This window comes from Dendropsophus ebraccatus, chromosome 1 (assembly GCF_027789765.1).
Source record: "Dendropsophus ebraccatus isolate aDenEbr1 chromosome 1, aDenEbr1.pat, whole genome shotgun sequence".
In the NCBI taxonomy this organism is placed as follows: Eukaryota; Metazoa; Chordata; class Amphibia; order Anura; family Hylidae; genus Dendropsophus; species Dendropsophus ebraccatus.
In genome coordinates this window covers 146,883,346-146,898,589 of record NC_091454.1, presented here as the reverse complement: position 1 = coordinate 146,898,589, position 15,244 = coordinate 146,883,346, and the positions used below count along the sequence as shown (strand labels likewise).

The window sequence follows — 15,244 nt, the reverse complement described above, 5'->3', positions numbered from 1 at the left end:
AAGTAGACAGTCTTTGATTGCAAGAGATTTACCAAACAGCCTGCGCCACATTAATTATTCTGGAGCACATTTGTTTAAAGATTGTCAAGTTTAAGTTTGCACGTTTTAGTAAATCTGGGCCAATGTTCTGCTGGAAAACCTTACTTAGTTTTTAACAGGATAATGCCCCCATTCCATACTGTAAAAATGGCTCAGGATTAATTAGAGAAACATAACAGAGGGCCTCCAAATTCCCCAGATCGCAATCCAATGGAATGTTTGTGGGATATGCTTGTAAAGCATGGAGGCCCCACTTTACAACGTAAAAGACTTAAAGCTAACCTGTCATGTGCTGTTTGATTTTCCAGCTGCATGTTGTAGCTGAGAAGATTGCTATATTGGTTAGTTGGAAAGGCTTCAGTACCATCTCAAATTTTTCCACAAACCTTTTGTGCAATAATTTGTGACTTTTTATGCCAAAAAAATAGCAAGCCTTGATGAATTCCCCTAGATCCATAATTGACAAGTTATACTAAATCCTTTCCTGCAAACTGGACTGCACATTCAGTGTGGCATGCTTCCATTAAAGGATCTGCTGCTAATGTCTTGATGCCAAATACTTTAGGGCTCCTTTAAAGGTCTTGTGGATTTGATGCCTTGAAGGGTTCTGGGCTGCTGTGGTGGCATAATATACCTAAACAATATTAGGCAGTTTGTTATGTCTGATCAGGGAGATAAATATGTAGTTTTTCACCTCTATCATACGTATCAGTTTTATTAAGAGTTATTGTGTTATGAGTACCATCCATCTTTTTGATTTATATTTGTTTGTTCTTTTTTTTTTTTTTCTTTTCTGCAAAATGTACAATTTAGTGTGCGACGCACCCATGTGATTGATGATGAATCCGATTACTTCTCCACTGACTCCAACCAGTGGCTGTCCCAGGCAGAACGTGAGGCTCTCCGCAAGAAGGAACAGGAACTGCTAGAGCTGCGACATGCTTCTCGGCTTTCTCGCAAGGTGACTATAGATTTTGCAGGACGCAAAGTTCTAGATGAAGGCGGTGACCTGGATGAGTATCACAAGAGGTAAGGAAACGTGACCTATCCCTTTCAGCAATGGCTATATCACAGATACTATAAGTCATACCAAGCTCATTTGCCTTTCAATGTGATCCAGGCATAACTGCATTGTAGCACTGTTCATGCCTATTCATGAAGTTGTTCATATGTGATTTGCAACGTATCAAATATAAATGTATTTGTTGGGTTTAGAATATTTCTTTGTCGTGACAGGTTTGATGAGGCTGTACATGCAGTCAACTCTGGCACAATAGCAAAACCAGTGAAAACTTCGGGAGAGAATACACGAGATTCCTTTCTTTTGAATCCAACCTTGATGGTTTCCCCTCCAGTGGTAAGCTGCTTCAGTATACTAGAAACAAAAGTGGAACAAACAGCTGTTCAGATACACCTCCACCTTCTTGGTACAGCTTATTATGGCATTTCATGTTTTAGCACCATTTTCTCTTGTAGACCTGATACCTAAAGTGAACAGCAGAATAATATCCTGGATCTATCAGACATGTTGAAGCTCGTGCCGAGGCGGAGAGTGCATCTGTTCCAGGCAGATGGCTGAGTCTGGGCACACAGACACCCACAGATGTAGATGAAAGCAGTGTCAAATATGTGTCAGTCTCTTATTTAGGATTGTAAAGTCATATCCTATTAGTCGATCAGCTAGTTTGTGCAGTACTTTACTTGCATATCATTTTATCAACCTAATTGGTTAGAAAGCTTTGTCTTCTATTATTTGACAGTATTGTGTCCTTGTTTGGTAAGACAGAGTAGATGAATCCATATAAAAAATGAAAGGGCCTGAAATCATCAAACTGATTCCCTCAAATAGAATTGTGCAGTCTTCTGAAAAAAGTGAAATACCTTTTCCAGAATTCCTTCATGAAAATCCATTAGCATTTAACTAATAGTTTGGGAATGATGCGTCCATAAAGTGTCAGCGTTATAACCTTCTAAATCTAAAACGACATGGAATGTGATATAAAGCAAGTTTACAATTTACTTTTTTTATCATGTTTTAAAACACAGCTATGCTTACTTGTATCCAGGTCTAGTCTCCTGAAGGCAGCTTTTTTGTCTTGTGCTGGTTGGAAAAAAAAAAAAGAAAAAGATTTAATGCAGGAATTCCTGGCCAGTACAGAGTGCAGCTGCTCAATGCGTCCCTCAATCGCTGCCTTCTCTGTGAGCGGGACTTCCTGTGTTAAAAGGGTAGTGCGGTGTTCGACCTTTATTCACTTAATAACACACATTACAAAGTTATACAACTTTGTAATGTGTATTAACTATTTCTGTGCTCAGCCAATAACTATGCTCAGCTCATTGTCCTAAGATGGCGGCCGGGGTCGACAGTAATGCGGTAAATATAATACACCACACTTGCAGGGGAGGGGAGAACACGGGGAAGGGGGCCATTCACTTAAATAACAAACATTACAAAGTTGTATAACTTTGTAATGTGTGTTATTTAGTGAATAAATGTCGAGCACCGCACTACCCCTTTAAGTCTATTTTTTCTTTTTCAATCAGCTCAAGACTAAAAAGCTGCCTTCAGGATACTGGACCTGGATACAAGTAAGTATAACTTTGTTTTAAAGCATGGTAACAAAAAAAATAATAATAATTGATGTAAATTGCAACCCTGCTTGATATCACATCTACTGTTGATTTTAGAAAGTTATACCGACGGTGATACTGCAGTGCTATGAGGAGGACAAACTTGCTGTCTTCTCCACTCACACATCTACACATTAAACTTTGGCATTGGGAAGTTAAGGAAATAATGGTAAGAATGTGACAAGACGGGGGCACTGCTTCTCCTTGATTTGGCAAGCAGGTTATGATTTTATTAACTGGTTTGGCCAGAAATAGCTGTATGCCATATTGCTCTACTATAAAGCTTTATAGTATCCTTTTATTTTTTTTAAAAAATTTCTCTTTGAGCTTTTCCCTGTAGACACATTTAGGGCCATATACTGGTTATATCTAAAGGCAAGGAACAGTCACTAGACATCAATTTAATAGCAAAATTCTCTTCTTTTCACCTCAGCTTGATCATATGTTACATAGCGACCAGGGAAGGCAGACATACCATATGAAACATCATGCCGGCAGTGGGTGAAAAAATGTTTAAATCTCCATGGTACAGTAGCAACACAGCCGCTGCGGCTCTGTCATTACAGTCTCACGGAGATTCAAACCGTTTCCACACTGCCAGTATTATATTGATTTATCATGCGGGGAAACCATCCAGGACAGCCATTCACCACCTTTAGGTCCACAAAATTTGCGGACGTGTGAATACGTGTGAAGGCTAGGGTTGAGGCGTAACTTTTTAAGTCTGCTCAGCCAGTCGGCAGGGAAGGTGGGACCCCTGGACAGCTGCTGACTGGCTAAATGGGCCTGAAACATCACGTCTCAAGTCCAATCTTAGGGCCCTATTCAGGCTGATTCGGCCAATTGTTGCTCCATGTAATAGAAAGAGCGATCAACCAAAATGATCGGCTGATCGTTTCTTTAGGTCCAGACCTAAAATTGACGGGCTCGCATCGCTATATGTAATAGCGATGCGTGGCAGACAACTGATGATTATATTATAAATTAATTAAATATTACTTTACCATGTTCCCTGGTGTCCTCGGAGGCCTTTCCTGCTGTCTGCAGCTCTGCCTTCTGTTCCGGTCTTTGCAATGACAGGTCATGGCCGCTCTGCCAATCACTGTCCGAGACAGGCCACCTTGATTGGCTGAGCGGCTGCGGCCTGTCACTGCAAAGACTGGAACAGAAGGTAGAGCTGCAGACACCAAGAAAGGCCTCAGAGGACACCAAGGAACGTTATATTATTAAGATAAGTTATATTGTTATTATTTTACACAAAAGGCAAGGGCTGCACGGACATTACTAACAATGTACGTGCAGCCTTTGCTGCCTGATATTTGGCCTGTGTAATAGCTCAGTAAACAAGCGAGCGCCGATCTGGCAGTTCATCGCTCATTTACAGTTTATGATCAGGCTGTCTAGTAGGACTCTAAGACCAGGAAGCGATATGGGGACTGGGGATCAGAGCAGCTGGATGTCGGCCTCAGCGCTGGAGCCGGGGAGGTGCGTGGACAACATTGTTTGTATCCACTCCCTCCCCAGCCATAGTTAAAAAATGTTTCCCAGCCCGAAGTACCCCTTTTAAATTAGAAATTCATCTTTTTCTTAACCCCTCTAGTAAAGGTCTCTCATCCTACTCAATCCAATGGTCTCATTTCTCACCTTTGTTTCAAGTTTTGAGAAACCTGAGGGCAATTCCCAACAGTTCTGTCTATTAGAGTTGGTATCATTCCAGCTGCTCTCACCTTCACTGCCTTTTACGCATCCCTTTACTTGGGGGTTTTAGAGAGCTAATCAGCAATACAATGTCTTTTCTCTCTACCTGTATCCTTCCCATGCACTAAGACTGCCCTGAAAAATTGTACTATGTGTCTTGCCCATTCCTTTTATATATGTAATGCTGGGGCCCTCGCTAGGATCATTTCCTTCTCTGAAAAATGGGGAAGGAACTATAAATGGGCACTAAATTTATAACTTTCAAAGACAAAATCAACATGGGATGTGAAATGAAGCAATTTACAATAATATATATATATTTTTTGGGTAACCATACTTTAAAACAAAGCTATACTTGCTTGTATCCAGGTCCAGTCTCCTAAAGGCAGCTTTTCAGTTTTATGCTGGGTGAAAAATGTCTAAATGCAAGGAGACGAAGAAACAACTCATAGGCAATTACAGAGAAGGCAGTCATATGATTGACAGACAATTTGAGCCATGATACTCTGTACTGGCTGGGACTTAAAGGAGAAGTCTGGCGAAAATGTTTATTATTGTATTGCCCCAAAAAGTTATACAAATCACCAATATACAATTATTACAGGAAAGGCACATAAAGTGCTTTTTTCCCTGCACTTACTACTGCATGAGGCTTCACTTCCTGGATAAAATGGTGATGTCACGACCCGACTCCCAGAGCTGTGCGGGCTGTGGCTGCTGGAGAGGATGATGGCAGAGGGACACTGAGGGACACAGGGCACTGGAGGGACACTGAGCATCCCTCTGCCATCATCCTCTCCAGCAGCCACAGCCCGCACAGCATAAAAACTAATAATGACTGTGAATTGTAAACTTGTTTTATATAACATAATGACAGTGACACTTTAACTTATCTTCCTGTCCCAAAGTTGTAGTTTTTATGTCCCATAGCTCTAACTCCCTTCTGGATTTCATGCCTGAGGTCCTTATTCCTCTTAATAAGGCTGACACTCTCAAAACACAGAAGGCTCTATGTGGCAATGTCTGTCTCTGACCCCTTTCAGAAGAGAAGTACATGGCTTCACCTTCACAGACTTTTCTTTACCTTTTTCCCCTGCCTACTACCTCTTGTCTAATTGTGTCATCACCTTGAAATCCTCTTGTGTATCCAGATACATCATGTAATTGCAGCTTGCATTTTTGCTCTGTATGGGTTACCTGATTTCCGCTTTTATGAAATGGTTCCTCTAAATAGTGGAAGACTTGCAGTGTATAGCTTATCTAGGCCAGTGAATGAATGGCTTATTTTATGTGTCCCGCTGAGGTGCCAAGAAACTCAAGTGGGTGTGGAACCTTGGTTGGTCCCTCCGTATATGAATTCCTCTCGGCTGTTCCCTCAAGACCCCCCCCCCCCACTTCTGCTGTTTGATCCCCATTGTCCTTTCACTCTTTTATACACATTAGGGTTAAATGCTGTATTGACATACATAAGCCTGCATGCCTGTCCTTTGTCTTAGATGCTCCCCTTTCTTTTCTATGTTTTGCATTAGTATATTCTGAAAGTGGTAAAAAAGCCATTATCCATCTATATATACATACATACATACATACTTAAAGCATTTTCAAAAAGACCAGGTAAGGGATGTCTCATGCTAGTTGCCAGTGGAAAAGAATGAACCAATTCTTTAGAGTTCTGCATAGAAGAAATGTGAGGAACCTAGAAAAAGCCATAGCTTGAAAAGCTGTTCAAAGTGGTTTTCCAAGACTTTATGATCGCTGACCTATCCTCAATATCTGATTGGTGGTGTCCCACAGCTGACAACCCTGCTGATCAGCAATTTTTTACATACACTGTAAAAAGAGATAAAATCAGACAGCTTTGTTCACTGTGTAGTGGCTGTACAGAGCTGTCTGCTTATCACTTTCAGAGTTGTAAAAATTTCACTTATTATATTTAGATTTAAACTGTTGCTGTTTAAATTTTTTAGTACAGGCAATTTTAAGCTGAAAAAAGAATTTTTATCACGAAAAAGCAGTTTGAAGCTCTCCCCCCTGTCTTCATGGTTTTCTATGGAGAAGGGAGGGGTGGAGGGAGATGAGGCACCAAAACAGGACAACAGAGTTGATTTACAGCTACATCACCTGGTTATCTCCTCTGATGTCAGCACTGACCTGAATACGGCTTTCACACAGCTCCCACTGTGTAATCCTTTGTTCTCTGCTCGCGACTAATCTCCCTCCTCCCCTCTCCATAGGTTACACAGGGCTCGAATGATGTAGAAGAGTCAAGATTTCCTGATAATGAGCAGTGAATATGAGAGGGGGGGGGCTGGGGAAAGGCTTTTTGAGTGCAGATAATGGGATATTTGCCTAATAAACCCTATTACAAAGTTTCTTAAAATCGCCTGTACTATTGATTTCTGCAAAAAAACCCCCAAAAAAAACGACGGTGACACTTTCAAGTTTTATTTTCTTACTTTCACAGTGGGTTGATCAGGTGAATTCGACAACAAATAGGAAGAGGACTGGTGTCGAAGATACAGATGAACGTAGCAGACTCCGAATACAGGACAGAGAACTGCAGGAGATCAGTGATCAGGGCATGTGTCTGAGCATGCATCAGCCATGGGCTTCACTTCTTGTTTCTGGCATTAAAAGGTAACAAAGGTGTTTGAATTCTTTAAAACTGTGTTTCAACAAAAAGGGAACCTGTCAGCTATTTGCACCCCACTCAATTGCTACCATCCCCATATATTCAACATGAAGCAAGTTTAACTATATTTGTGTTGCTGATCATACTGTTAGTATAACAGAGAATATTTATTCCATTATGTCATATGCTAATGAAATGCAAAGTGTCTGCTGGGCCTTCCATTAAAAGGGAAATTTTCCTGGCTTTTCACTAGTAAACCCTCCCCCCCCCCCTCCCTCCCCCTGAGCTCACAATTAACCAATCCAGGCCATTGTAGAGGCTTACATACACATTGTTCTTGTTTTGTGCAAAACAGGTTGTCATTTCTCTTGCACAATAGCAATACTACTTACTAGTGTCAGATTGCCAAGATATTTTTCCTCCTCCCCGCCCTCCTCATCATTAGGAATGCTCAAGGCAGATTATCTCCTATTCATCAGCTGTGTGAATACTGAACATGCGCTAGATCGTTAAGGCACCTGTGCAATGTTCAGACAGGAGAAAATGTTCCAGTGGCATTCCTAATGATGAAGAGGGTGGGGAGGAGGGACGGAGGGGTGGTGCAAAGTTAGAGCACAGATACTCTAAGCCCCAGCCGTAGGGCACGGGGCTGCGAGTTTAAAAGTTGTTTTTTAGGACAATAACTGCATCACCTGCCGAACGGACCCCAGGGCAGATCTTGGATTAAAAGCGGCTATCTGAAGGTACAAGTGGTTTTGGGGGGGTCAGATTGTTGGTACAGAGCAGATAACAAATATGGATAAAGCGAGTCCTTACATACAACAGACAGAAAGAGCTACTGGAGACTTTACATTGCTTTCTGTGTAAAGGATTGTAGCATGTTTAGAGTCCTGTCAAATGAAGCCGCCCTCACCTGGTGCCCAAAGTAGCAGCTAATCCTGGCACGGGTAAAGAGCAGTACAGGACATGTAGTATCGCACTGTAGTGTAGAGATTAGATACTAGACAGCCAATCACTGCATGCACATCAGTAAGGATGGTACTACATGGGGCGATTTTTCGGCGATTAACAATCAAAGCTCTCAAACAATCGCTATGGCAAACTATCTTAAATCGTTCACCCTATTACACAGGATAATGATCATTACTTACGGTCATTCTTGCGCTCGTCCTTTCCTGACTGATAGACCAGGGAACGGCCGAACCACGTGTTTACACCGAAAGATGTTCGATAGATTTGTGAACGATCAACAGTGAGAATAGGTCCAGATTCTATCAAAAGATCAACGATTTCTTGTTGGTCATTTATTCATTGTCTGCTATTACACGGAACGATTATCGTTTAAATCTGAACAGTGTAACAATTTTTTGAATGATAATCGTCCCATGTAACACGGCCCTAATTCTGGGGTTTGACCAGCAAAATGGACACTTAGTAGTTATTGGTTACTTATTGGTCCATCATCTGGTTATTTACATGTGCCACAGATCCTGGCTGTCTGTAGCATTGTATGTTGAGTCTGGTCTCAAGTTACAATGGTCCAGAAAGTAAGATTTCATGCTAAAAAATATTGTAACCTGAGAGGAATTGTTAAGTTAAGGGAACACTGTATTATATTTTACATGTTTTATTATTTCTACTTTCCACCTTACAACCCAGAATATTAATCCTGCTTTAACACGTAGCACTTTCCTCCCAGCTTACCTGAATATAAAGCATTGTAGTGTTCCTTCATACTGAGCATTGTGCTGATAACACATTTGTCAGCATGATTGAGCATTAGCTTTGGTTGGAGATGCACTGTTTCTACAAATTCCCCTGCTGACAAGAAGTGTAACAGTGTCATTGTGTCTCAGCAGGACTCCAGCTACCTGATCTTGATATTTGACTGCCGTTCCATATTTGCTTGATCTGATCATTATGCTTCTCACTACTGTCTTTTTCAGGGTGGAGGGCAGATCATGGTACAGTGCTCACAGAGGTCGTCTATGGATAGCAGCTGCAGCTAAAAGGCCTTCCCCACAGGAGATCTCAGAACTAGAGGCATCATACCGAGTGCTTCTTCATAAAGGTTAGGCAGCAAACCTTCTAAAAATGGAAACAAAAGCAACTGTGACATTAGTGAAATCATAACTATAACTGTGATGGAGTTATGTTCCTTTGTTCTGTCAGGACTTCCTATTGGATTATGAAATTACCCATTACCACTTCTTTATCAAGCTGCTCATACATGATAGATAGCTGCTGGCTGGCCATTAGTTTTATCCATTTGCTCCATACACACATGACTTGGCTTGCATCTGTTTTAATGGAGGGAGGGAGTTATCAGACTCCTCAGACAGTGGCTTATCTCTATAAGACCAAAAGGATCAGAAAATTGAAATCCAATCTGCCTGAGGGCTGTATTACACAGCCCGATCACTATAGCCGTCTTGAATATTGTGCTTTTAAAAGTGTACAATAATAAACTTCATAGGTAACCTGTCCATGCTCCCCATTGTTCTCTTCACTTCTCCCTGCAGCCGCCAGTACTACTTCAAAGTCAGTCTCTTAAATGACAGGCCGCTCAGCCAATCAATGGCCATGGTAGTCCTGGCTAGTGATTGGCCGAGCAGCCTGTCCCTTTAGAGACCTGCTCTCAAGTTGCATCGGCAGCTGTAGTGAGCAAAAAGCGAAGAGAACACTGGGGAGCGTGGACAGTCAATGTATGAACTTTAATATTGTATTTACAGATTCATCAGTCGTAGCCCGCATAATAGCTATTACATGTAGCAAATTGCACCCAGCGACTGATGATTTTATATCAAGACCTAAAGACACGATTAGACGATGAACGCTGGCAATGGCTGATCGTTGCTTTTATTACACAGAGCCATAATCTGCCAAATCGGCCTGATTTGGCAGTTTATTGTTCCATGTAATAGGGCCCTAATTGTTTCTTCCAGCATCATCTGCCATCATCTGGAAATCCAGTCAGTACAGAGAGTGACGGCTCAATGTGTCCATCAGTCACATGACTGCCTTCTCTCAGTGAGCGCTCTGATGACCTGAGATACACAGAACTTCCTGTTTTTTGGGCAAAAAAGTCAGAAAACAGGAAGTGCTGTGTTTTCCATGATAACTAAAAAAAATGGTTCAGGGAGGAAAAAGAGCTCTGCACCTCACACCTATGGCTGACATTAGTGCCTCTCGGCTGCATAAAAAACATCAGAATTTTGTGTATGAATTGATCAAGCCACACTGCCCCATGTACCGCGTGCAGGTATCTGATACACATGGGTCCCTACTCTAAGTCCACACTGTGCTGGTCAGTGACCACCACCCCCGCAGGTGACAGTGACACTTTAAAGAGGACTGCTGACTTCTCCTGACCTATTATACTAGTTATAGTAAGTTCTTCAGAAACGTGTTTTCCCTGAAAATAAGACCTAGTTTTATTTTCTACGGGCGCCTACAGTACAGTGGGATATACAGTTTGGAGGATAACTACCATCTACCTATAGACGAAGGCTACAGTGTAGGGGCACAGTCTGAATATAAGACCCTGTCTTATTTTTTGGAAAAACATCCTGTGTTATTTCTCCTGAAAATGGATGGCTAAATTGCCATCTAGGTGTTGCTATTGGGGGGGGGGGTCTCACATTGATTGGCACTGTCAGCATTGTATACTGTAGGGATACACACATTACCCAGTTGGCTATTTAGTCATACTTATTTGGTAGGAAAATAGAAGAATGGCACAGTATGGAGCTATAATTAAAATTATTTTCTGAATTATTTCTGCTATTTCTTGGAGAATATAAGTATTTACTTAAATGAGCATGTCAGGAGAGGCCACAGATGACAGGAGGTCTGGATAATGTGTCTCTGATGTTCACAGTACTCTGGTGGATATTCCACTGCCAATGCAATATACATTGGTGTACTTATTATACCTAGAGATTGTGCTCAGCCACACGCTCCTCCCATCTCTATCTAACAATAAGTGGCAGCCCAAACACCTAGACACCGACTGATCAAAAGTTTTTTTTGTTTTGTTTAGCTTTACACTTTCCCAATGTTTTTTTTTCTTCTCATATATAAATGAGCAGTGGCCTTATCAGGATCCTCACAAATTTGCCTTTTAATGAGTGAAATTAAAATACTGACTGACTTTTTTTTTTTTACATTTAAAAAGCTTTTGTTTTTAGTATAATTGTAAAATCATGTGTTCTACCTTTTGTAGACATTAAATTTCCTAAGGATTACCCAACCGGCTGTCTGCTAGGCTGTGTGGATGTAGTGGACTGCCTGCCACAGGATCAGTTTAAGGAACAGGTGAGGTGCTTTATCTCTTATGCTATGCAAAATAATGTTGTTTTATTACACCAAAAAAAGCAGTGTTGCTTTTAGTTGAGTGTAATACAAATTATATTGTATCATATGTACCAAATTTTCACAATCACAATTAAGTAAATGGTTTAACCCTTTTAGTTTTTAGGGGTTTTGAACATTTTGCTCTTTTGTTACCTAGGACAGTTTACACATTTGACATGTACAAATGTCAACCTGAATTATAAAATAAAGCCAAACAATAACCTTTAATACCCATTTAGTTTCTGAAAGTAGACATCTAGAACATTTAAACACACTGCACTCTATACACACAGGTGTCTGTTGTAAAAACTTCAACAAAAGTTGATGTTTGTGTGTGATTAAACCCCTAAGCAGAATATTTAGATTCCTTTCCAGAATCTCCTTATCTCCTTGAGATAAACGTGTAAGATGTACATAGTTCATACTTATGTATACCTACTTGCACATAAGCCTACTTGCACATATCACCAGAAATCTTTATTTTAAGGTTCACACATTGTGTATACCCTTCAGATTTCATGCAAGAAAATCTGCAGCAAGTATTAATATTTAATTATTGTTGTAGTCTTTGGAGCCTAAAATCTTAGTATCAGATCTACATCATTGAGTACACATTTCATATAGAGAAACAACAAACAGCACTAACTTTTTTTCTCCCTGTGTCGGTGATCCGCCATCTGACTGGCCTTGGGGGCCCCCCCCCCAATCCGGCTGATTGACAGCCCATTTAGCCAGTCAGTGACTGGGACGAGATGCCGCTCTAATTGGCTGAGCGGCCAGTCCATCAACTGGGTTGGGCAAAATGGCAGTTTTAATGTAGTCCTCTTTCCAGTTTGGAACATTGCCGCACCTCCAGAGCAATGATCATAATTGTTAGAGGAGCAGGCCGGCCAGGGTGGATCGGCACTGGGGGCAGGGCAGTGCTCCACACGGCCTTACTGTACAGAGGACTACATTGAAACTGCACAGGAACGGCGCCAAGGGTAAAGATAAGAGATGTGCAATAGGGAGCTATCGGCAGGTAAGATTTGTCTCCCTTTTAAAAAAGACATCCTTTTCACATACTGCAGATTTAATCAGTATTTTGCATTTCGTAGAAACGTAATGAAAAGATTTACACTTTGCATCCTGACAAGACAAGAATGAGTGTAGGCTATACGAGTTTTTAGGCCACTTCCACAACTGATAAATAGTAAATTCTGGAGACATAATTTGCTGGTGACGTAGGTAATACGGTTTTGGAAGTAGTGACTGGTGTTTTGTAGTAGTGCAGGAATGATGTCACTGGAAGAGATATACAATAGGGTGTTATTGCTGAGCTCAGCAATCTTTGGTAACCCCACAGAGACTGAAAGGAGCAATGACTATGCTCCACTTTGCATTGTCAACTTCTTACCCTGAGTGTTATGGATATGGGATGACTTATCATGTTGGGAATACCCCTTTTAAAGGCTGCAATAAATATTATTATTATTATTATTATTATTATTATTATTATTATTATTATTATTCCTTAATTCAATTATTTTAAAAATCTAATCTCCAAGTTTAAATTGTGTCTATTGCTATGTGTGGAAATATCTGAACTATTTAAATGTAAACTTGCCTATCTCACATGGTTAAGGTCCAATTCACATATTTATCCTCCTACTTGTAGCCGAAGATGTGCATCTGCAACCTGTCAGCATTTTTATTGAATTCCTTTATTCAAGATAGTGTTTTTATTTTTTTTTTTCGTTTTTGTTTTTTTTTGTACCTCAACTACAAGCCGCATAATTGCTTGCCCAGTTTTTTTCGGCATGGGTCATGGCCCCAACACAGATCTGTAACACGTAAATATGTGTGAATGGGTTCATGGAAATGATTGGGTCTGAAAATGTGGACAAAGTAAGCGGATGTGTGACAGGGGCCTAACACTGTAAATGGAAAATAAATGCATTAAAGGGAACCTGTCACCCCCCGTGCCGGGGTGACAGGCTCCCGACCCCCGTTAGAGACCCCTATACTTACCTCATCCCGCCGGGTCCCGCTTCTGGATTCGGTCGGGTCCCGGAGATCTCAGCCGCTGCAGCCCGGCGCGCGCGCTGACAGATGAGTCCAACGCTCATAGAGAATGACGGAGCGCTGGACTCTCCTGTCATTCTCTATGGGTGTTGGACTCATCTCTGAGCGCGCGCGCCGGGCTGCAGCGGCTGAGATCTCCGGGACCCGACCGAATCCAGAAGCGGGACCCGGCGGGATGAGGTAAGTATAGGGGTCTCTAACGGGGGGTCGGGAGCCTGTCACCCCGGTACGGGGGGTGACAGGTTCCCTTTAAGTGTATTGTTTTGTGTCCTAGAAATAAATATTATAAAAAATTACAAAGTTCCATTTACCTCAATATCATACTAATTAAAAATACAGACCATATCCCATATTGGGTTTTGCTGTAATAGTAATGCCCAGCCCCAAACCAACCCCCCCCCCCCCCCCCCCCCACGTTGCTTGATGATTTTTCAAGAGTACCTTATATCCCCCCCTGTCTGGATTGTATTTGTTAGCCACTCTAATCGGGTGCTTCTTTGTTAACCATTTACAATACCTGTCTGGTATGATAAATTTTACTGCTTTGTGTTAAATTGTTATTGAATTTAAACAGTTTACAAAATAAAGTAAAAAAAAAATAGGAATGCCATTTGGTTCTGCAAAAGAACAAGTCCTTTAACTATTTTTTTCCCCCTATATTTTAACAGTATCCATCTCTCAGCCAGGAATCTGCTTCTCCCTTTGTTTTTATTTGTGAAACCCCTCAAGAGCTGCTTATAAAATTCCCTATGAAAGGACAACACAAGATCTGTAAGTGTTAAAATGTATAGGCCCTGATATTTGTAGTGTTATACATGAATGCATAGAGCAAAACTGACACTATGTTATGTTTATGGTTGTTTTTTTTTTTTTTTAATCTTCCCATTATCTTTGTAGGTAATTTTCACATTTCTGACATTTAAACCCCCATACGTTTTATTTTGTAATTAAACAATGTTTTTGGCATATATTGTTTTGGATAACATTATTTTTATATTGTTCCCAGGGAGACTTGATTCTAAAATCCACCAGGGTGCCAAGAAAGGATTAATGTTCAGAAAGGAGTAAAGAAGACAAGTTGTAGAAGGTGGCACAAGATTCTGCTGATAGGCCTCACTATAATATACCTTACCAGAATATAATTTCTAAATATTGTTTGCTCTGATCTTTGATTTTGGATTTGTAAGCACATTCCAAAAATATAATAAAGAGCTATTTATTTTTTAGTTTGTTTCATTGATAAACTAGGCAAAGAGAAGTCCATGGAGTTTGCTGTATCCTAAACAGGCACAGGAGGCGGAATGTTTTTCACTATTGTTGAGTTTACTTTATTAGGCTGGGTTCACACACAGTATATTTCAGGCAGTATTTGGTCCTCATAGCAACCAAAACCAGGAGTGGATTTAAAACACAGAAAGGATCTGTTCACACAATGGTGAAATTGAGTGGATGGCCGCCATATAACAGTAAATAACTGCCATTATTTCAATATAACAGCCGTTGTTTTAAAATAACAGCAAATATTTGCCATTAAATGACGGCCATCCACTCAATTACAACATTGTGTGAACAGAGCCTTTCTGTGTTTTCAATCCACTCCTGGTTTTGGTTGCTATGAGGACCTGACATTAGGACCAAATACTGCCTGAAATATACTGTGTGTGAACCCAGCCTAATAGAGCATGAATTATTTTAGGAAGTAAAGGGCTATCTGTGCTTTGCAATTAATGTTGCGTAAAGGGCCTGCCCGCCCCCAGTTTGACGAAACCCCCTCCCCTATGTGAAGTGGCTCCATTAGAATCAATGGAGACACGTCACAGAGGG

General features: G+C 40.9%; 1 protein-coding gene across 3 annotated transcripts in view; it reads left to right on the top strand.

Moving 5' to 3' along the window:
• TRIP4 (thyroid hormone receptor interactor 4) overlaps positions 1–14,646 on the top strand; it is a 28,798-nt gene extending 14,152 nt beyond the window's left edge. For 2 of the 3 annotated variants that reach the window (XM_069956443.1, XM_069956445.1), the window contains exons 7-14: positions 853–1,068; positions 1,276–1,396; positions 2,584–2,628; positions 6,833–7,005; positions 8,947–9,071; positions 11,226–11,317; positions 14,089–14,191; positions 14,427–14,646. In XM_069956443.1, coding sequence (XP_069812544.1) covers positions 853–1,068; positions 1,276–1,396; positions 2,584–2,628; positions 6,833–7,005; positions 8,947–9,071; positions 11,226–11,317; positions 14,089–14,191; positions 14,427–14,488 — 937 coding nt within the window. In that variant the 3' untranslated portion in view covers positions 14,489–14,646. The remainder of the gene's footprint in view (positions 1–852; positions 1,069–1,275; positions 1,397–2,583; positions 2,629–6,832; positions 7,006–8,946; positions 9,072–11,225; positions 11,318–14,088; positions 14,192–14,426) is intronic. The other variant, XM_069956444.1, reaches the window with a different exon arrangement.
• The last annotated feature ends 598 nt before the right edge of the window (positions 14,647–15,244 follow it).